This window comes from Hippoglossus hippoglossus, chromosome 11, assembly GCF_009819705.1.
Source record: "Hippoglossus hippoglossus isolate fHipHip1 chromosome 11, fHipHip1.pri, whole genome shotgun sequence".
Lineage (NCBI taxonomy): Eukaryota > Metazoa > Chordata > Actinopteri > Pleuronectiformes > Pleuronectidae > Hippoglossus > Hippoglossus hippoglossus.
Window position 1 is genome coordinate 7,725,257 of NC_047161.1, and position 22,053 is coordinate 7,747,309.

At 42.4% G+C, this 22,053-nt stretch overlaps 1 protein-coding gene across 1 annotated transcript in view; it reads left to right on the forward strand.

The window, feature by feature from the left end:
* trps1 (trichorhinophalangeal syndrome I) overlaps positions 1–22,053 on the forward strand; it is a 107,433-nt gene that overhangs the window by 38,163 nt on the left and 47,217 nt on the right. The window contains 7 exon segments of the mRNA XM_034599751.1: positions 11,994–12,430; positions 12,433–12,694; positions 13,495–13,610; positions 19,084–19,696; positions 20,078–20,292; positions 20,894–21,047; positions 21,248–21,479. Coding sequence (XP_034455642.1) covers positions 11,994–12,430; positions 12,433–12,694; positions 13,495–13,610; positions 19,084–19,696; positions 20,078–20,292; positions 20,894–21,047; positions 21,248–21,479 — 2,029 coding nt within the window.

Here is a 22,053-nt window from a genome sequence, read left to right on the forward strand (position 1 = left end):
TTTTAAACCAGAGCACAGAAAGTCTCGGCCTCTGTTTTGAAGCTTAAAGAATATCATGTTCTTCTCGAAAATGGCTGTTTCTGGGGGTTTAGATGTGTTGTTTGTCCTTTGGTTGTTTGTAATCACCAGACACAAGTACAATGTGTATCTGCGCAGAAAAAGGCAAATTGTTGGCAATTTCAGCAGTTGTGCAGCGTGATGCTGATATTGTGGGTTGTCTTTATTCATTTCTTTCTGCTGCTGTGGTTTTGAGTGTGTAATCACCAGGAACATCCCCCCCCCCCCCCCCCCCCTCTCCTCTTTCATACAGTACTTTGTCCCTTTTACTCTGTGAATAAAGGCATTTCAAATACACACCTTTTTAATACAATATTTTTGAGGATTTGGAGGACGTCCCTTAATTATTTATGAGACACTGCTTTTGATGTGTTTTTCATTTTTGTGTATATGATGTGCTTTGTATCTGTGCACTGTCAGTGCGTTTACTTTGGTATTAAGGCTGTGATTTAATACTTTTATCAAATTCTCTGCTTTTAGTTTGAAGAATTCCATTTCACCAGAAAAAAAACCTCAGTTTATTGTTTCTTCAGTTAGTTGTAATACAGCAAGAATAGATTTCAAAGCTCTGTGTGTCTGTGTGTGTGTGTGGTGCTTAGCTGATGCAGGGAAAGAAACTAAATGAGGATTTAATTAACTTATTTTTAAACAATGTAAATGATTGGAAGCAAGTGATGGAACTAATCTTTTAATGTGGTCTCATTACAATCGTTTAGGGCTGAAGTCAACCAAAGAAAATCTAAAATCGAACCTGTTCTCCAACCAGAAGATCATGGTGGAAAAATCCGGTAGCGTTATTCACCTAAATTAATAATAAATAAGCATAAAGAACTATTAGACCAATCATATTGAAATATACCAACTTTGAACTCAAAGTGGAGCTTTTCAGCACCTGTTTGAACAAAATGCAGCCACACCAGACTTCTTTGAAAAATGATTGACTGAACTGTGAGGAAGAATGAGATCAGATTCAAACTTATCGACCGACCAAACTACCAATCGTCTCTGCGTCTGTGAGGTAGTGACGCCGTCCGTCTGTCTGTAATCATTTTGTTTGTGGAGCAGAGCCTGAATAACATTTGCAATTTTCTTTTCTTGAAACTTCACAAGTACATTAATCAGTAAGTCAATTGACGCCTTTTCATATTTTTGATTTCTTGGTTTATTTTCTGTATCTCCATGGCAACAAGTCTAATTTGAAAGATTTTTTAGGAGGCTCTCCACTCAGAACTTTTCAGCGGTAACAGAAAGATACCACACAACTTTCTGTTTACAGGATATGGATATGAGGGGATTAAGTTGTTATCACTGGCACTGAACTACAGGATTACTCACTACCTACACACCTGCACACTAAATAAACACCAAATAAAGGCAAACTGGACCATAAAGTCCCGTGGGCAGCTCTCAGGTTGTAGGGTAAGAAGATTATTTCGAGCGTTCCTCGCTGTATTTATATGATTACTTATCTGAAATGTGGGTTTTTTTTCAGTCGTTCTTTATTGCTGAGGGAAATATTACTACTTCAGGTAACCGTATTCGCACCAACAGATCTGCTCTCTTAAGTTGCCAGCGGGATATGTCACCTCCTGATGTTGTTATTGTGAAATAATGTGTTTATTCCTGCTTTACAACATCTCTGGGAGGCACCTTACTGTTTAAATCCATTCTAAATATTATAATTTAGTATATATAGGTGCAGGTCTGTGTGTTGACATGTGTTTTCACTTTCTGTGCCGGTGTGCGATCCATAAGGATCTCTTCTCGTTGCCAATCTCCATCTCTTTGCAGCCAATTTAACAATAGGTAATTACACACACTCCTGGCTCTGTGTGACTGTGTGTGTGTGTGTCTTTTCCATACTTCCACATGTGTGAAACTGCTCCCTCATGACAGTTGTGTGATTTATCCCTAAAGTTCTTAATGACATTTTACACGCACACACAGCTGTTGACCACAACTCCACAACTTTGCTTGCTCACCGCAAAAACAGCGGTTAAGTTGAAATCATCAGTTATGGGGGGAGAGAGAGAGAGAGAGAGAGAGAGAGAGAGAGAGAGAGAGAGAGTGAGAGAGAGAGAGAGAGAGAGAGAGAGAGAGAGAGGAGAGGAGAGGAGAGGAGAGAGAGAGAGAGAGAGAGAGAGAGAGAGAGAGAGGAGAGATCCATTTTAAAGGAGCTTTCTCAGACGTGACCACACACACATGGTATGCTCCACACACACACACATTCACGCACAGACAGGGTATGCTCTAAGGACCATAGCAGGGGAGCTGTGTCTGTTAGTCTGTGTCTTTGTGTGCGTGTGTGCGTGCGTGTGTGTGTGTGCGTGTGCGTGTGTGTCTAAAGTTAAAATCCAGACAGCCATTCCAGAGGCGAGACTATTGAGTCTTATAAACTCTCAGGTCACAGATTATTGAAATAGCAGAAGAGATATATAGTCTGTGCCTGTGTGTGTCTTCTGCTCCCACTCTGTCACTAAAAACATCAGCTGAAATCCAGACACACACACACACACACACATGCATTTATATGTAGTTAATAAAATAACGTAGGTGTGTGTGAGAGAACGATTTGGAAGCAGTTGTCTATGCCAGTATTTAAACTAACAGCTTGAATTTGTGTGTGTGTGTTGTAACACTGATTTATTTCAGCATCATTTACAGTGCCTTTGGGAACCGAACTCTTGGCGGCTCTTTCATTGTAATAGTCTAAAATACACACAGGCAGTCTATTGTGTGGGCTAATCTAACAAAACGTACCTTGTTATAACCTGCTAACCTCCTGTGATTTCACTTGAGATGCTCGCACAGGCTAATAGGTTTAAACCCATTTCTTCTGAGGATGGGAGTGACCTGTTTTTATACTCCTCTGACCCACCTGTGGGATTCGACACACACACACACTCTTCAAAATAAAGTTTTATAGACCATAGTGCTTTCAAATTTGCATTTCCTTGCAGATTGAAACAGCTAGTTTGTGTTGTGCCACGAAAGTCACCGTCCAAGTGGATTCTCGTCGCTTTTAACATTTTCTGTGCAGCCGTCGTTTTGTGAGAGTTGTAAAGTTAAAGATTCAAATTGAGCTCGAGAGCAGAAATTCCGCCGTTTCAATTTGCAGACTAGTTTCAGACAGACTCCCTCTGTGACTTGAGAAACGCTCTTTTCCTAATCTCAGTAGTTTCTGTTCAATAGCCAGACGACTGGGGTTGTAATCGGGCAGCTCCCACTTTATACGTTTGTCTGCATGTCGTGTTAACCAGTGTTCTGCTTTGACTCCCGTAAGGGGTACATAGCCCTCCCGCAAAGAAACACACATATACACGTACGCACACATATGCACAAAGCCACACGCAGACTACAGTGCTTCCCAGACCCTGTGTGGTGCAGTAATCCGATGTAGCTATTCAAGGTCAGATTCCCCTAATAGACTTTTAATGAAGTTTGTGAGGGGGAGGTTGGGAGTATGTGGCTGTGTGTGGTGGTGGGGGTCCATTGCAGTTGTGTGCACTTTGTGTTACATAGTTTGCGTACAATATATGGCTTCTTTGTTTTTCAAATAAAAACAGTCATGCAATATCTCAGGAAATGCAATGACAGTGAAGTAGTAAAGGTACAGTGACTCTCAGACTGAAGTTCACCTGACGGGCTCCCAGCGCTGCTGTTGTTTGTCTTTAGCATATGAAAAACGCAGATGGAGATTCTGGGTCGGACGCGTTCCCAAAAACAGGAAAATGTCCGGAACATTCAGGCGAGGGGTGGCGTCTTTGTAGAACATGCAGAAGGCAGGACATGACTTATACATTCCACTGAGGAAATCACGTGTTATTGTTTGTGGCACATTGCCAACGATGTCGGCTCTTACCATCAAAAGCTCTCGTTGTCTCTTCAATTTGACATCTTCTTCTGTGTCTGATGTGTGCATTGCACCTCTTTTTCATCCTGAGATATGTGTATTCTTCCAGTTTCACATCCGTCACGTTTGAATGTCCATCAACCCGCTCACTGTGAATCAGTCATTTTCCTGCTGTATTCTCACATTGGCTCACTCCGGGCATTTCACTGAGGGACCGAAAAAAACTTGTGTTCTCACTCACAGCCCCCCCAGAAAATTTGAGGATAATGTCCACAGTTCAGCGCATATCTAAAAGCAGTAAAATGCCTATTGAACATGTACATTAATAAAACTTAATCACTTAATGTGCAAGGAGACAGCAACATTAAACTTTAAATCTTGGATCAAAGTAAATCAAAGCAAACTACAAAAAGCTACTTTAAAAACTTTTTTTGGCCCGTATGCGAATCTGCAGAAGTGCCTCCTGTCATGTTCACGATCTTTTTTCAGAATACTTTATCACCACAAGACGTCTGTTTTCTTTTATCAGGCTCTGGAACGTGTTTTTTGGAAGCTGTATGTACACTTTGCATTAGGAAATTGAAGAAATGGTGTGATTTACTACTGTTTATACATCAACTGACTGACACAGTGAGCTTCGGTTTCTTTGCTATGATTCATTACCAGGTGTCTATCCGTCTGTCACATGCGGTGATTGAAGCTGCGCTTTCGACACCTTTACACGTACACCCAGCGACGGACACATCAAGGTTCATGCAGGGATAGGCTCGGCGCGCGGCAGGCAGAGAAATAGAGATTGAGAAGACGACAGCCACAGAGTGGAGGGAGGGGAAGAGGGAGAGATTAATTGAGAGAGAGCCAGATGAAAGATGGACAGATAGCGAGGGGAGGAAGAGGAGGAGCAAAGTGTGTGTGGCATTACATCGGTTTGGTGTGTGTGTGTGTGTGTGTGTGTGTGTGTGTGTGTGAGCAAGATCCATACCAGAGAGAAGTAAGCAGAGAGAGTGTAGGAGCAGAAATGGGGAGAGAGGCTCATAATGAGAGTGAGGTATTGAAACGTGAACCTCTGATTAAGTTTGACATTTAAGATGACATATTTTGCATGCTGTTACCCCATTACAAATGAGTTCTACACTCTGGGCTAGTGTGTGTGTGTGTAAGAGTTCTGGTATTGATTAGGGGCCTTTCTGGCAACTGAAAGCTTTTAGTCTTAAAATGGCAGGTGGACTCAGTCTCACAGTGGTTTTATGTTGACCACCTCCCTTTCCCTCCCTCCTTCTGCTTCTCTCTCGACTCTAACTTCAATTAGACTCCTGCCCCTGCAAAATCAATTCCAAGCTGTTGCTGACCCCCCCCCCCCCCCCAACCTTCCCAAAAAAAATCCTCCCCCCCTTGTTTCTGGAAGTGGCCAGACGCACCCGCGCTCCCATGCGGCGCTCCAGCCGTGCACCTGCGGCTGATTTTGATTATTATCCTGCCGCCCCAAATAGGCTCGGTTTCACGGACTGATCTGTTTTGTCTGTGCGGGCACTAAAAAAAGCCTCACGTGCACACTTTCGTTAATATTTTCTTCAGCTGCTTCCACTCACTGACACGTAACCCTAAAGCCACGAGCCGTTTCATCGCGACTGCCATTTTGTGCATCGGTGGCCTTCTAAGAAGTAACGATCTGTGACATTTGCACATAAATAAATGACTGCTGAGTGATACGGCACAGCCATGATCATGAAAGCTTTAACATTTGCCACAAACAAGAGCCGGTGTCTGCCAGGTCCTTTTTTTTTTCACAGAGAGAAAGTGACGTGTTCCTGATTTCTAGCAGCTGCTTAAAGAAACAATGATTTGAGAAAGGTTATCACTGTATGGTTGAATAGACAAATTGGATTTGGCTGTTCAAGGTGAATACTCAATGTGTTGTGTACTTTTTCTTTCATTTAAATTATCCAGCACTGCTTTATTGAACTGCCAGATTTTTGAACAGGGTTTGGCAGACGTTTATGGCGACAAAATTCTGCTTATATCTAAACAAGCCAAGTTGTCCTGATGAGCTAACACATTCTAACTATGCCAACAGACTGTGAAGCTGTACATTCACCACTTTTAAGCAGATGAGAGAAAATAAGGTAATGTTAGAGTTTGACTGGACAATCCTTCCGTCTCATTCAGACTCGACACAGTAGTCTTTGGCTGCTCCCACCACACGTCCACACCATAGAGAGCCTCCTGGTAGCTGGCTGGTCATAGGTCATAGACCCTGCCTCCTCAATGTTAGTGAATGGGACATGGACCAAACTAAAAAAAGTCAAGGTATATGTCAAATATCTTCTCAAATATAGTTTCTGCGATTTTACATAGTACTTATCATCTGACCTGACGTACAAAACCATCTTGAGTGTTTGATAGCTTTGACTAAAAATGTTCAGCAATCCGTTAAAAAGATTGAAAGAACAGGAAGTTGTTCTTGTTTTCCTACAGTAACTTGTAGTTGTTGCAAATAATCATGTTTTATATACACACAGTTTTCTCCTGTTTTCCATTTTCAAACTTAAACTCTCTGTAGACATTTGGGAAAGTGTTCAAAGTAAATCACATACAAGTCATCCTCTTTTTGGGAATGCATATTAGTATGTGGAGCTTATCTGCACCTTCCCTTTTGCTTTTTCCTTTCCTGCTGCACTCCCTCTCTTATTCTTTTCCTCTGTCTACCATTTCCCAGACAATCTCCCTTTTCATTTTAAATAAAGAAAATTATGGTCTCTCCCCGTCTAAAACTCTCCTCCAATCCAAACTGTCCTCCTTCATTCATATCCCACTGTCTTATAGTCATTGCTAGGTTGTTTATATTAATCAAGGGTACTCACTCCAGAATTAGCACCTACTTTGCACGTAAATGTATAGGTTGGCGAATAAAAAGATGACGTCGTGATTGGCGGGTTGGGGAAATAGGCCTACGTCAGGACAAACTTTCATCACTACACCACAAACCAGTTAAGCTGATTGACTCTCGCTGTCCACCATCGCTTACAGCTTGACACAAGAGACATGATGATGTAATTTTTGGCACCACTAACTAAACCTAGCCTAAGTGCTAACCACTAAGAGCGTCAGAGAGTATGTGGCGGCACATTGCCAGTATTTTATCAGGGTTTCCGCTGGTAACATCGCTCAGTGGCAACCTGCCACTGGGGAAAAATCAATCTAACCAATCAATTATCTAATCTGATGTCTTGGTGAATCGCCCAGGCCGGCATTTTAGTTTGGGTGGAGGGCGTATAGACAAACCTTGTCTCTTTTAGGTCCAAGTTGGGTTTACTCAACTCTGATCCGGGCTCCCTTTGCTTTCATTTACTGTGCGACAGAGGGAAAACCAACAGGCATTCCTTATTTTGTGTTCCTAACCCAACCCAAAACCGATGCAGTTAATGCAAGCGGCACCATGATAACCTGTCCCTGATGTGCATGGTTATTGCTTGTTTTTCATGATTACAGACATGTGTAATGTTAAACAATAAGGGGTAGGCCAGTCAATGTGACCGATCCCGGGTATCATGTCAAAAGTTGGTGTCCGAGCGCAGTGTGTCTGTTCAATCTGATTCCGAAGGGCTCAGGTCAGTTATCTACACACTTAACATGTGACTCTGAATATGGGCCTCGTACATTTGTCCATCTATGTGCATCTCCATGACAAGGGAACATGGATTACAGCTGGAAGATCAGATCAGGGATGGACAGATGGGAAGAAGGAGAGGATGTGAGGAGAGTTGGAGAGGAAAGGGAAGAGGAAAATGAGATTACCCAAAAACGTCAAGTCTGAATGGGTCCCAGACTGACCTTATTTTCCAAGATTCAAGCCTCGGTTGTCCTTTGCTTTAAATGTTTAGTGTCATATATGAAATTATTGCGTAAAGTATATTAATGAAGATATTTTAATTGAATTAATCTATGATTTAGTACTCCTCTTAATCTCTCCCGTGGTCACATTGCCCCCACAGCAAACCTCGGGATCCAAACTCTGACTCATGAAAAGTATTTTGGCCTGTGATTTCTTTCAGTTCACCAGCCATTGGCAGATACACCAACAAGTTAATATTTGGACCCTGCCCCTCATGATAAATCTTCCCAAACTGTTTTCAAAAACTCGATGCAGGGAATCAGAGACAGAAGGATGGCAACTAACGAAAAAGTAAGGACAGATGATGAAGAGCAGGAAATGTTGGTACAAAGACTACGAGGATAATATGAAGAGACATAATGACGCAGATCGAAAGACAGAAAAAAAAACAAGCTACAGAGAGATCTCTGTGTAACAAGACCTTGCCTTTAGCATTATTTCTTCATATGTTGCACATTAATCCTTTGTTTATGAAAGCTGGAGATGCCAACTGCAGCTGTCCCACGGGGTGGGGAGCGCAGATATCTGAAGCCGGCAGAAATATGTGGATGTGTATTTCGGTATCGGCATCAACACATCCATCACAGTGACTTTATAATAATACAGTGGGTAAAATAGTTGAGTGGGATATCTATGTTTCTCTGTAAGTGAGAAACTGAATATCTGAATCAGAAAAAGTTACTACTAGTTTTTTTTTTCTTTCAATTTGACGTGCAGACTGCAGGAGCCTGGAGTCAAACCACTGACCTTCTGATTAGTGGACGACCCAATCATCCAGCGAGAGCCACAGCCAACAGGCAATTTAAAGATGTCAATCTAAAGTTTATTTATCTTCATATTTTAGACTGAATGATGACTTGATTGTCTAATCCCCAAATATTTGCACTGTGGTCAGATTTTTATTAATAAGCAAAACTCCACGTGACAATGAGTCATGGTTTCACAATGCCTCTGTGATAAAAGTCTATGACTTGTTATCTGCCACATACTGCAGAAACTTACCATGCTCCTCTTGGTCCATCCTTCAGCAGTTGTCTTTGGGCGATAATTGACAATTTCAGATAAAAGCTTCACTGGCGTTGGGCTAATTGCAGTTGATGGAAGTGATTAAACTGTCGCGTTTATCCTCGCTGTGGTTTTGAGGCCTTTGTGATGTATAGGGGCTAATTGTAGCTAGTAGCAGTAGTGTTATGCGTATGTTGTGGTGGGTTGCCACCTATTGTAGCTGATAGTAATGGTTCCAGTCTGTGTATACAGCCTGAAGCAGACAAAGGCTGGGCTGCGACACAGAGACACACACGCTCAGACACACGCGCTCAGACACACACGCGCACAGTACAGCCTCGAAACACATACCTATATTTTTCTTGCCCACATCCTGGAGCATGCAAGTGTGTCTGACGTATGTAAAGAACAGAAAAAAGCTCTTGATGATAACTCTTCTATTGATTTTATGGACTTCAATCCAAGTCATTCACAGTTTTGTTCACATCATTTTGGATCAACTTTTTAAGCTGCCACTGAAAAAATCATACAGGGCAGATGGAAACTCAGTCGGGTTCAGGGCAGTGCTTCTTAGGTTGGGATCTCAGCTTCATTGCTTTACCACAACGATCTGTAGTTTTCCACTGTGTGTGTGTGTGTCTGTGTGCATGCGTATACATATATGTGTGTAAGTGAATGATGAATTCTGACTGGGTGTGGTGTACATCAGATGAGATTTTCGTCTGCTCACTGTGCACCCTCTCTCACCCTCTCTCCCTCACACACAACACACACGCTTGTACTTCTATCTTAGTGAAGACACTCATTGGCATAATGCATTCCCTAGCCCCCCACCCTAACCATCAAAAACTAAATGCCTAAACTTAGTTTTAACCCTAAACCAAGTTCCAAACCTTCTAACAAGCCCATTAAAAGTGGGTCAGAAAGTAAAGGACTGGCAAAATGTCGTCATTCTGTAGGTTGGAGGCTCAAAATTGTCCCACACAAAGATATATGTACAAGTACGCACACACACACACAACAGTGAGTGCCAGGTTCTGGGCGTGGCCCCTTGCAGACATAAATTGCTTTATTTTAATAGTTGTATGGTAGAGAAAAAGAGGGAGAGAGAAAAAAAGGGTAAAACACTAGAAAAAATTGGATTGAAGAAAGAAAGAGAGCTGGTCTCTCTCTCTCTCTCTCTCCCTCCCTCTCTCTCTCTGGTCATTTCCCCCTCCTTTTCTCTGTGTTTTCTTTTTTCTTTTCTTCCTGATCCTCTAGATTATATCACAGGGTTTGTTAAAATGTGGTCCTGGCCTGTTTATGTGGATCTCTGTGTTTACGGTCATTAGATTATTTTGTTTTCAGCTAAATTCCCTTCTAGTGTGTGTGTGTGTGTGTGTGTGTGTGTGTGTGTGGTGTGTGTGGTGTGTGTGTGGTGTGTGTGTGGTGTGTGTGTGTGTGTGTGTGTGTGTGTGTGTGTGTGTGTGTGTGTGTGTGTGTGTGTGTTTTATCCGTCATGATTTAACTGTTAAGTTCAAATTTATTTCTTACACTAACACACTGGGCTACACACATGCTATCTCTCATCCACATGCATCATCAGACGTGCACTACACATACACACCCACACAGTGTCTTTCCCGTCATATTGCATTGATCTAAAAGTGATCAGAATTTGGCGTCTATCAGGCGTCCTTTGTGTGTGACTGTTTATGACTGAAGACACACACACACAAACGCAGAGTATGGGTCAATGGGTTGACTTTGTTTACGGCTGAATATGAACTGAACAACCACAAATAAGCACACACTGGCACGGCGCACACACGCACACCATCACACACACACACACACACACACACACACAAAAACTCACGCAATATCTCTCTGTCACGACTGTTGTGAACAGAGCGACCACAATTGTTCTCTTTTCAAACAAAAGAAAGATTATGGCTTAACATAAAACATATGCTTGGTTATTTGATGGCTCTGTATAGTGATTATAAGGGAGGCACGGGAGGGATGGTGGGACGACAAAGGGAGGGAGAGGGCAGGGACAGAAAGAAAAAGATTTTAATGATCGAATTACTTAAATTATTGCAGCAATTATTCTTACATGTGAAAGTGGGCGGTGGAGACGGAAAAATGCCTGAAATACAAGGCAAAGGCCCTGATAAGCTGCCTTTTTGTTTTGTTAGAGGTATTTTTTACACTGATATAATTGTGTGGTGGCGGAAAAAAAAAAGAAGAGAGGGACAGGTTGAGGGAGAGAAAGAGAGACATGTGGCGGGGGGGGGGTCAAAGAAAAATGGGAGATGAAATGTGAAAGAAAGGCAGAGAATAAAGAAGAGGGAGGAAACCAAGGACAGGAGGTGATGCAGATGAGGCACAAGAGACGGCGAGAGATGTGAAAAGGAATATTTGGACGAAGAGAGTGAAAGAAAAGCTCATGAAAGAGATGCAAAAGAGGGCGAGATAGAGGGAAATTGCTGGAGGGACTGGATTGCAGTCTTCCACCTCCTCATCCATCTTTCTGATATGGGGTGTGCGGTTTGATGTGGTTGCGTGTTGGCCATTCTCCCCGTCTCCTCCTCCTCCTCCTCCTCCTCCCTTCGTCTCCCCCCATTCCTCTCTCTCTCTCTCTCTCTCTCTCTCTCTCTCTCTCTCTCTCTCCCTCCCTCACCCCTCTGTCTACCACCCCTCTCAGTCTCTCTGATATGGTTTGGGTTTTGATGTGGTCATGTGTTGAAGATTCTCACGGATGGTTTCCATAACGATAAAAAGATTCACTCCCTGGTATGGAAAGAAAAAAGAATTGCACTTAAGGATGCAACGAAGATCGCAGCACACACACACACACAAATATCTCACAGCTAAGATGTTTCTGATTTTATGGGGCGTTTTTCTTTTGACGAGGTTTGCGGTTGAAGATCGTCACAGATTTCAGCGTTCAAAGAAGTTTGTAAATTGAATCAAAGCTTTTCTGTACACATACACCATTGTAACAAAATTGTATTTGTATGCACATATCCCCAGTATATATTCTGTCGTGCAGACTCCTTGTGTCTGTTAATGTCGTGATTTTAATGGTTATGAAAATCTGCATAATATTTTCCTCTCTCTTGTAACACAGTGCAGAGTTTACATGTTTTAGATCATGTCAACATCAATCCATTAATACAACTTTTCTGTCTCTGCTTTCAGAGATGGTGAGGAAGAAGAACCCCCCAATCCGGAGTGTGGGAGGTGAGGAGGAGGAGGAAGAAGAGGGGAGGAGGCCAGCAGCAGGAGAAGAGGAGGAGGAGGGAGAGGAAGAGGGGAGAGTGGGAGCAGAGGCCGAACGGATAAACCGACCCTCTGAGCCAGAGTCCTCCGAGCGGGTCAGAGGCGATGAGGAGCAGGAGGAGGAGGAGGGAGAAAGTGAGTGTGTTTCCTCATCTGTCTCTCCCTCATCAGTGGGTGATCGCTACGCTAATGAGGAGAGAGGGGGCAGGAGAGGAGGAGGAGGAGGAGGAGGGGGCAGGTCCAAACAAGGCAACGCGGCGTTGACTGACAGACCCGAGAGCCAGTCGGAGCCCGAGGACGGGGAGAAGGGGGTGGAGGAGAGGGAGAGGAGCGACCGCGTCTCACCTCCTCTGCTCTCCGCTCCCCACCTCTCCCCAGACAGGAAGGAGGGGAGGAGTCGACAACCGACACCCCTCCGCTCTCCTCCAGCCCCTCTCCCAAGCTCCAGGACTTCAAGTGCAACGTGTGCGGTTACGGTTACTATGGCAACGACCCCGCTGACCTGGTGAAGCACTTTAGGAAGTATCACCTGGGTCTGCACAACCGCACACGGCAGGATGCTGCCCTCGACACACACATCCTGGCCCTCCACAACATGGCCCCTCAACACACACCTCTAGGTAACTGCAGCTCTCATGTGTTTAAGTTCATATATTAAACATCGCTGCTTTTTGGTAGAAAGTAAAGTTAATGAAAGAATCACCACTGATTGAGGCTTTTTCCCCCATCAAGATCCATGAATTATTCTCCAAAGTACACCAAAATGTTTTAAAATGATGTCTCACAATATTAAATTCCTGGATTGGTTCTTTACCTGATTCACAACACCTCCTTCCACCAAGTTACATGGAAATCTGTGCAGTTAATATTTGCAATCCTGCGAACTGACGAGCACACACAAAAACATAGCCTGTGATATACACAATGATACAGAAATAAAAATCATCACACTTTACAAATATACAGGGATTAAAACACATACTCCAGTGTTTCCTAATATAAGATGAGTACTTTAGTATCATCATTTAATCAACACACAAACTTATGCATAAAATTCTTCTACACCAAATCACAGCTGAGCAAAATGATCTAAAATAAAATGAGCCACTTATTACCTCATTATTTATTAATATACATACTCAGGCAGCGGTTCAATCTGACTGCATCATCGATAAGAAAGTTATAGCTGTTGTAACTAATCAATTCCTGTGTTATGTTTTTGGTTCTGTTTGGACTGTGTAAAGTTTGTTTTACAATCATGCCACCACTGCTTTTGATCTTAAGGTTTTTCCCCTTCTCAAATGTCAGAGCTGTTCTATGATTTTTCTTTGCCTCTAGCAACCTGACCCCCCCCCTCCACACCTTTTTTTGTTTATCTTCTTCCACAAGTTGTGACCCCTCCTTGTATTTCTGCTCCCAGACATACAGACAGGACAAGGGCAGAGGAACCAAGCCAAAGAGTCGGGGAAGGGGAGGCCAGATATACACACTCAACAGCATAGGGCAGTTATGATGAATGGCACATATGACGTACAGGTAAGCAAATACACGTCGATCAATTAATGTTTTTCATGAAGTATAATACGGGAATTTGTTCATTTTCAGTCTGAACTCATAAAAACTGACTCAATACACAACATTTTGACAGAAATCAACCACAATGTAGAACTACAGCCACTTCCACAATTAGTTAAACAAAACTGCAATGAATAAAGCTACACAAATATCTTGTGGTGAGACCATGTGGAGTTTATTTGAAGGAATGTTTTCGAGGGGGAACAGAGACTCACTAGTTCAGGAAAGCTCTCGTTTTGTTACCTCTGGTGCAAAGGTCTGTCTGAAAGTCGAAGAGCTCATAAATTGTGCACAAGGTCTTTGTACTTTGTATTTTTTTTTTTAAAGTACATTGATTCATATCTTTCAGAACTTATGTTACCGACATTTGTGACTGCAAATTACTTTCTGGTCTAATTCATTTTTAATAGCATAAATTAGAAGACCTAGGATCCAGTATTACTGCACGAATGCTGAATACGAAAGTGTGTCATAAAAGTTTAGAGTAATTAATCCTTATGGCTTGATCCAAAACCAAGTGACACGTTGCTTTAGTTAACAATCCGCTACAATCAGTACATGCGGTCGTAAATTTGAAAACTGAACTGAATTATTTATTGGCTGAACAATCTGCAGCTGATTTGTAAAAGAGGGCGTGTGTGTGATTTGAACAGTGAGGCTTGTCTCGCGAGTTATAAACTTTACAGACGTGATGGATTGAAACAGAGAGGAAGAGGAGTAGAGCTCCTGGCAGACAGGCACGTATCTGTGTGTGTGTGCGTAAGTAAAGGTGCACAGAGATGCACAGGCATACTAGGTGCGCTGTCTGACCCATGCGTTGTGTTTCAATGGCGAATAAATTCATCTTGCACTAATCCCTCATATCCAATGGTCAATTTGTAAAGTTTAAATGTCCATATTATATAAAGTGAGATTTCAATGTCGTCTTTGATTTATAAACCACGTGTAGGTCAGTAAATATTGTATTTATCAAGCTCATTCCAGGGATAAATGCGCACAGTTTCATTTCAGAAACTGTTCAAACAAGCTGTCGGGATTTCTGTAACTTTGTGATGTCACAACTTTACAGTCACTGTCCTCGTACAGGCCACCCAACACAACACCCAACAACTGAGCTAGCTACAAGACAGTAAAGCTGCACTACAGCTGGTGTCAAGAATCCAATATATCCTAATATTAGAGTCCTGTTTATTTATTCTCAAATACCAGGACATTTTAGTCTGAATCCGACCATCTGCTCAGCTCATTTTCGAGCTCACTGACCAGACAATCCATTTCCTGCGGTTGGCCTCGCTGTGCGTCACTCACAAAACAGTCGGCCAATCAGAGAAGAAGAAGCTCACAGATGGGACCTAAAACGCCCTTTTCTTGCTCGAGCCCGCGAGAGAAGCGTGGGAGAGGAGATTTAATACTGTAATGAGAGTCTATTGAGACTAGAGGCTGTAAAATTGATTCTCAGTACTTCATATTGATATCAAAACTTCAAATAAAACAATGTGAAATATGGAACCTGTAGCAGGAACTAGTGCCTGGTGGGAGCTGTTATTTTTAAAGATATTGCAGGGTGAAGACAGAAATACAGTGAAAACTGGTGGTGATTTAAAATTCAATCTCCGAGAGAAATGTTGCACATAGAGTTAAAAATTAATCAATTTCACCTTATACGACATCAGAGCACATGAAGAGGTCTGATGCAATTTGCACCTGCGATCAGGACATTCAGCCGGCTGAGGAAATAAAGTTGCAATTAACTTTTTACCGCACTTTTAATCAGGAGATGATGAGTTAAATCAAATGCTGTAGATTGTGGTTAGAACAAAAACATGCTAATTCTCTGACATTTAAGCCTCACACACAACTTCTCACTTGGCTGCTGTGTTTGCTTTGAAACTTTTTCTTTCCAGTTTGCACATATAAAATGTATTCCCTTGTGTAACCTTACTGTATGCAGAAGCTTTCTAACTTTAACAATACTTGGAAAACTTTGCTTTAATCTTTAAAAAATCACATTCAGCAGCATGAGGTTTTTACATTTGAAATGTGCGTGTGTGAATATCCGTCTTCATCATGTAAATGTGTGCGGTTTTTATTTGCAGATATATAGCTTATGATAGCTGCTAAAATATTGCAAATTGGAAGTGTCTGCATTTTTGCAAACCCGCATCAATCTGCACTGGCAGAGCTCCGTCTCGTTACCCGCAATTATCTCCCGATCTAATCTAGACCCGCCCTGACTTGTTAACACATGTCCCGTCATTGGTGATTAAACACACATGCTACATACAGAGTCTTTCCCATCAAATGCGATGTCGTCCTGTTTGGGTGGGTTGTGTTCTTGGAAAAGTAGCAGCGTCTGTGCTCCTGCAGCTGTCGATGTGCTTCCACGGCTAATACTTTGTCACTTTTTACAATTAGCAAAGCCACTGAGAACGTATTAACCACTGCCTAGTTTTGTCTTTATGTGATCCTTTTGATGTACCAACTAGTTTGCTGTGGAGAGTGTCAAAGGTGGTGTCATAGACTTTCACAATAAAGAAAGTCCTTGCAGCTAATTAGGCTTCATATAAGCAGACTTTGATGTTATAAATGCTGCACAATCATTTTAATTTATATAATTATATTTTAACACCGTGGTATGTGTAGTTAGAATGAGAATCCTCAATCAATTGTCACAAATACTTAAATCAAGTTTTATGAGTTCTGTGTGTTCTCCCCAGGTCTCCAGCCTATAGTTATCAAGCTGTTTGTTTCCATATACATTTTAATTGTATTCCTCAAAAGTTTTCCACCACTAAAAAGCCCATTCACAGCTTTACTTTATCCCGAGGACAAGTGTGGACATTGTTTTCAAGAATCTAAATTAGTTCTAATGACAGACTCAGCAGGAAACCTATCCTATATCGTTTAGATTCTAATATTTCATACTGAAGGCGTATTTGCACTTCTCTTCTTAAAATGAGTGTGATTTCTTAAAGACATATTGTTGAAACAATAAGCTCTTAAGTGGTAATTCCTCCATAGTTAATTGTCTTTGGTACGACTCCAGCTTTGGTAACAATTGGGTCAAGGATTAGTACTTAAAGTGTGCAGGAACAGTAGGGTTTTGTCTGAAAGCTTTAAACAAGATGATCTAATAAACGTGTGTGTGTGTGTGTGTGTGTGTGTGTGTGTGTGTGTGTGTGTGTGTGTGTGTGTGTGTGTGTGTGTGTGTGTGTGTGTGTGTGTGTGTGTGTGTGTGTGTGTGTGTGTGTGTGTGTGTGTGTGTGTGTGTGTGTGTGTGTGTGTGGGGAATAGCGGAGGAGTTTCATTTCATTTAAACCTGCCAGTCTGTAATGGCTGTAAGTCACGTAATGGACGGAGAAACACACACACACAGTCAGAAATAGAAAATCCAGTGGGCTTAAGTCGTCATTATGAAGAAAAAGTGAAAGTATTAAAAAAAAAAGAAAAGTCGAATGAAAGAGGTCTCTATTCTCTCCGTCCCTCTCTCGCTTTTTCTCTCTCCCGCCCACGTTTGGAAAATTCCATGTTGTCATTTGCTGAGACGAGGTGGCCCGTCAACCAATGAGATGGCAGGGGAAAAGACTCTGGGAGGAGAGGGATACCGTGAAGAAGAAAAGAGAGATGGAGGAGGAGGAAAGGAGAGAAGGGAGTGAGAGGGACGGACGGACAGAGAGAGGCTTTGAAAGCAGTAGTTCTAATCAGCTGTTATGCGGCGTAATGAAACAGCTGTCAGACATATTTAACTTTCTTTTTTTCCCCCCTCTGTTCTCCAGCCGCCTCCCTCATCATCCGTCTCTGTCTCTCCTTCACCTTCTCCTCTCCGGCCCGCTCATTCTTTCCTTCCCTAATCTCCCTTTTACTCCAACTTCTCAATTTGCATTTCATCTACATCCCGCTCCCACCTCTTTCTCCCCCCCCCCCTACCTCTATTCCTCATCTTACACATTTTCCCCTTCAACTTGTCCTGCTTGCCCTCTACCTCTACCTCTTCTCTTTCTTTCTTTCTCCCCTCTCATATTCCCCTCTGTGTCTGTCTGTCCATTCTGCTCTCTAAAAATGTCTTTAGAGAGCTCCTTTTCTAATTGCCTGGGCGGGGTCTGTGGGGGTCGCGTTGATTGGATGATTTGTGTCGTGATCACACGTGGTAGTGGCTTTCATGAATTTATTCTTTCTCGTGAAGCTAAAATATACCATCCTTATCTTTTTTTATTCGTATTGCTTCCCTCACTCTTTTTTAAGTATCTTTAAATGTTTTGTCTTACATGTCAAAGTTGAGTTTCTGCACTCGGGCGATAGCTGTTAATGAATACAAATTTCCCTTTTCATTGTCCTTTACGCTAAAAGAAGGACTGAGAGGTTTAATTACTCAGCTTTAACTTCAAGAAAAAAAAAGGGGGAAAAAGTAAAGTACCTCAGTGATATTCTCCAAAAAATCTAATCTGGGAAAATGCAATCAGCCCCATCTATTGCAATAAAATACGTTCATGTTTATAAACAAAATTAAGGTTGGGAATTGGGACTTAAATCAAAATCTATACATCTATATTTAAACTGTAAAAATGGAGCTAAATGCTCCTTAATGGAAACTTCATATTTGCAGTTTGCCAGTTGCATTTTACTTTTGCAAAAAGTATATTACCAGACAGCCTGCAGTCAAAATCAAACCACAGATGTGTAATGAGAGAAATCCATAGTGTTCAGCATGTAAGGCTTGCCAGGTCGCCTGCTCACCTACACAGCCAGCAGCGCACTGTAATCACTTTCAGTCTGGGAGCTAATCTAATAAAAAAGCAGACGGGTGTCAGGTTGCTCGCTCTGTAATGCGAAGTCTTGGCTTCGTACGGTGCATTCTGCAGCGAAGCCTGTTGATATGTCGGTTGGTTATATTTAGAGCAGCCTTTTAATTGTCTACAGTTACACACAGAAGAAATGATGGATTAAGTTTGCTGTTAGTTTAAGTACTGAAAGCAGCTGAAGGGAATTTTCAGCAGAGCATCTACTGAAGGCTTATGTGATATTTTCTCAAAATACCTGATGCATAGGAAATTAAAAAAAAATAACAGACTTACATCAAATTTCTTTATTTTCTTTACTTTTCAATTAGGTCCATCACATATTTGTACAGATTTAACACAAGCTGTTGTCAGATAACTAATGTCTTATATCTAATTCCAGTGTGTAGGTCTATCTCTGGAGTATTTTTCTACTTCATTGTACTGCATCTTTTCAAATCCCTTATCAGAACAATTTGGGAATAACCCCCAGTATTTGCTGGCATCGACTTAAGCCCAAACATCTCTAATCAACCTTGTTATAAAAGAAGGCAAACGTCCATTTACGCTAAAGAGTTTAGACAGTCTATAAAACGAGCTCGACTTAAAGCTGCAACCCCAAAAAATAATAACTACTCTCGTCTTTTTTTTGTCAACAGGTGACCTTGGGAGGCACGTTAATTGGGATTGGCCGGAAGACCTCCGATTGTCAGGGAAACACTAAGTACTTTCGCTGCAAATTCTGCAACTTCACCTACATGGGAAGCAACTCCTTAGAACTTGAACAGCACTTCCTGTCCTCGCATCCGAACAAAGTGAAAACTCCACCGACCACACCCCTGCTGGCCACAAACAACGTGGCCAAGCACGACAACCAGCCGATGGGCAGGAGTCCGATCATCGACGGGGCGGAGCGAGTGGCAGTGAGAGCGGAAGACGATACCGTGGTCGGGTACTCCATCCAGGTCAGGGCGTCTTCGGATTCGTCAAGCTGGACAGGGGAGCCGGGTCGAGGTGGCGTGCAGGCATATTACTGGTGTAAATTCTGCAGCTGGAGTTGTGAGTGGTCAGGGGGCTCGGCGAAGCTCTTGGAGCACTATGAACAGAGACATAGAATGAGCGTGGGAGGTACTGTGAGCCCCAGCAACTCTACTCCTGGGGCGCTGGACAGAGAGCGGGAGAGAGGAGGGAGGAGAGAAGGAGGCGAGAGAGACCACACGGCATCCAAAAGCCGCAAAGATCCATCATCAAACCCATCCAGCACCAGCCAAGGTAATAAAATGGGGGAAAGTGCAGTGGTGGATTGCTTTAAGTGATTTCCAGGAGATGGTAGCTGTTTTTATGGAGCACAAGATTAATGAGCAAAATTAAATACAAGTCTTAACGTTTTTACTTCTCCTGTTATGATGCTGCTCGACTTCTTTGAGACTTTAGACACTGCTGGCCTCCACTTTTTCACTTTTACTAGTTCTGTCATTCTCTGCGAACCCGTCTTTTATATTGTTTTGAGCGCCATGGCGCTACTTGACCCTCCTTGTTTACTCGCCTTGAGCGTCACGAATACAGTTGACCCCTCTTAAAATTTCTGTACTATCTTTACTAAAAGACCCAGACTGTTTTATTTAACAGACCTGATCTGTTTTCCTCTCCTAGGAGACCCGAACAGCAGCGACCCAGAAGCAGTTGTGACCAGCTATAACTGTCAGTTGTGCGATTTCCGGTACTCGATGGCCCACAGCGCTGACGTCATCGTCGTGGCGCCGTTGCTGCTGCACTATCAGCACAACCACTCCATCCACCGATGCTGCATCCAGCACTGCATGTACTGTCCCCAGGGGCTCTGTCAGCCACACAAACACTTGGGGGAGGTGAGATTAATAAACTATTGAAATGTTTATTTGGTTAGCGTTTCAGTGTTTGCTCGGCACTCGGAAGAAGAAAATTAGCTGGTTTATTTTGCAGGCAAAAGAAAGTAAAATATGACCAAGTGTCAAGGTAATTGGTCCAATTTCCAGCCTTGTTAACTTCCCTTGCTTCCCCAAGTCCACACACCCATAATTGTGCGTGCTGCCAAACAGTGCCGCTTAAAACTGGAACGTGGCATCATAGTTAATGATGTACGTTCATACGGCTACATCTGGCTTCCATCTCTTTAATATCAAAGAGTTGGAAGGCAATCACAGCACAAAGGTGAGAGATACAGCAGGAGGACACTATATCTGAAAAGCTTCCCACATAAGGACGGCACTGTCAGTAATAACTAAGCCAGTCAGATATATACTGTATGTTGGCTGATATAAGTGGGCATACAGCTATCAGTGTTTGCTGAAAACCTTTATTTTATAGAATAAACAATGCAGAAAAAAGTAATTATTTTTTAGTTCTTCCAACAATTTTCGTTTTTCAGTGTAATATAAAGTGTGTTTAATTTACTGTATATTCTTAACGTTGTCTGCTTTTTCTAAATAGGTGTCCCACCCCTTTGCCTGTCGGAAACCCGTCTGCCCTAAATGCTGTTCCAAGCTCTCTCCGTCCACCAAACAGCAGGACGCAGCTGGTCCGAAACCTGCCGCCACCTCCACCTCACCCAGCATGACCCCTCCTAATCCTAGAGCTGAACCAGGTGTGATTTCTGCTTCCACTTTTCCCCCCCTCTAACCCTGCTCATCCTGTTGTCACCCAAAGTATTTAAAGGAAGATTATGTCATTCCTACTTAAATATTTCCTGTCTTGGGGATTTTATAGCTTCCCTATATTGTTGTTAATTTGTCAAACATCATTAGCCTTTCTTAATTTTCTTGTCCCTGGTTTTTCTGATCCCAGGCGTCACCCACTTGTGTGACCAGTGTGCGTTCGCCACCACCGACATCGACGTCCTGCTGCAGCACTACGAAACCTGCCATACCCTGATCAACTTAAAGGGGGCTTCCCCGCACGTCAAGGCCGAGGAAGAGGTCGGAGTCGACAAGGATGTTGGCGGAGGAGAGAGGGAGTACTCTTGCACAAAGTGTCACTTCATCACAGAAGTGGAGGAAGATATTTTTAGACACTACAGGTGAGAGAGAGACCATCTGATTTGATATTGTGTTCTTTTCTCCCGGAAGGTTGATTTGCAGAAATCAGAGGATATTGAAAAGAAACAAGGACATTTTTGTTTTATTCAATGTAGTAAAGTGCTGAAAATGTAAAGGTTTATAGATGGAATGTGTTTGTGTTTTCAGAAGACATTCAGTTTTATCATCTTTCCAATAACCAGTGATTTTGTGCCAGGCTTTCAGTGAGCGACTGAATGTGGCGTCATGTGACTGCCCAGATGTGAATTAGTGATATCCAGAGAGTCAAGTTTCCAGTTAGAGCGAGTGAATGTTCCACTAAGTGAATGACTGTGTATAGAAGTATTGCTTGTGTTGGGATTCAAACCCCTGTAATTCTATTCTTTTTTGCACTCAGTATCCGGGAAACGATGACTGAGCACACTCATATTTAGCTACAGCCCATTAAAAACACACACACACTCATTGGCTTCATTTAGACATTAAAAAAAATGATTTATTCCTTCCTTCCTTGTCAAAACCTAGTGCCTAGATTTCCCACAATGCAAACCAACCAACTCAATTCGTGATTTGGGT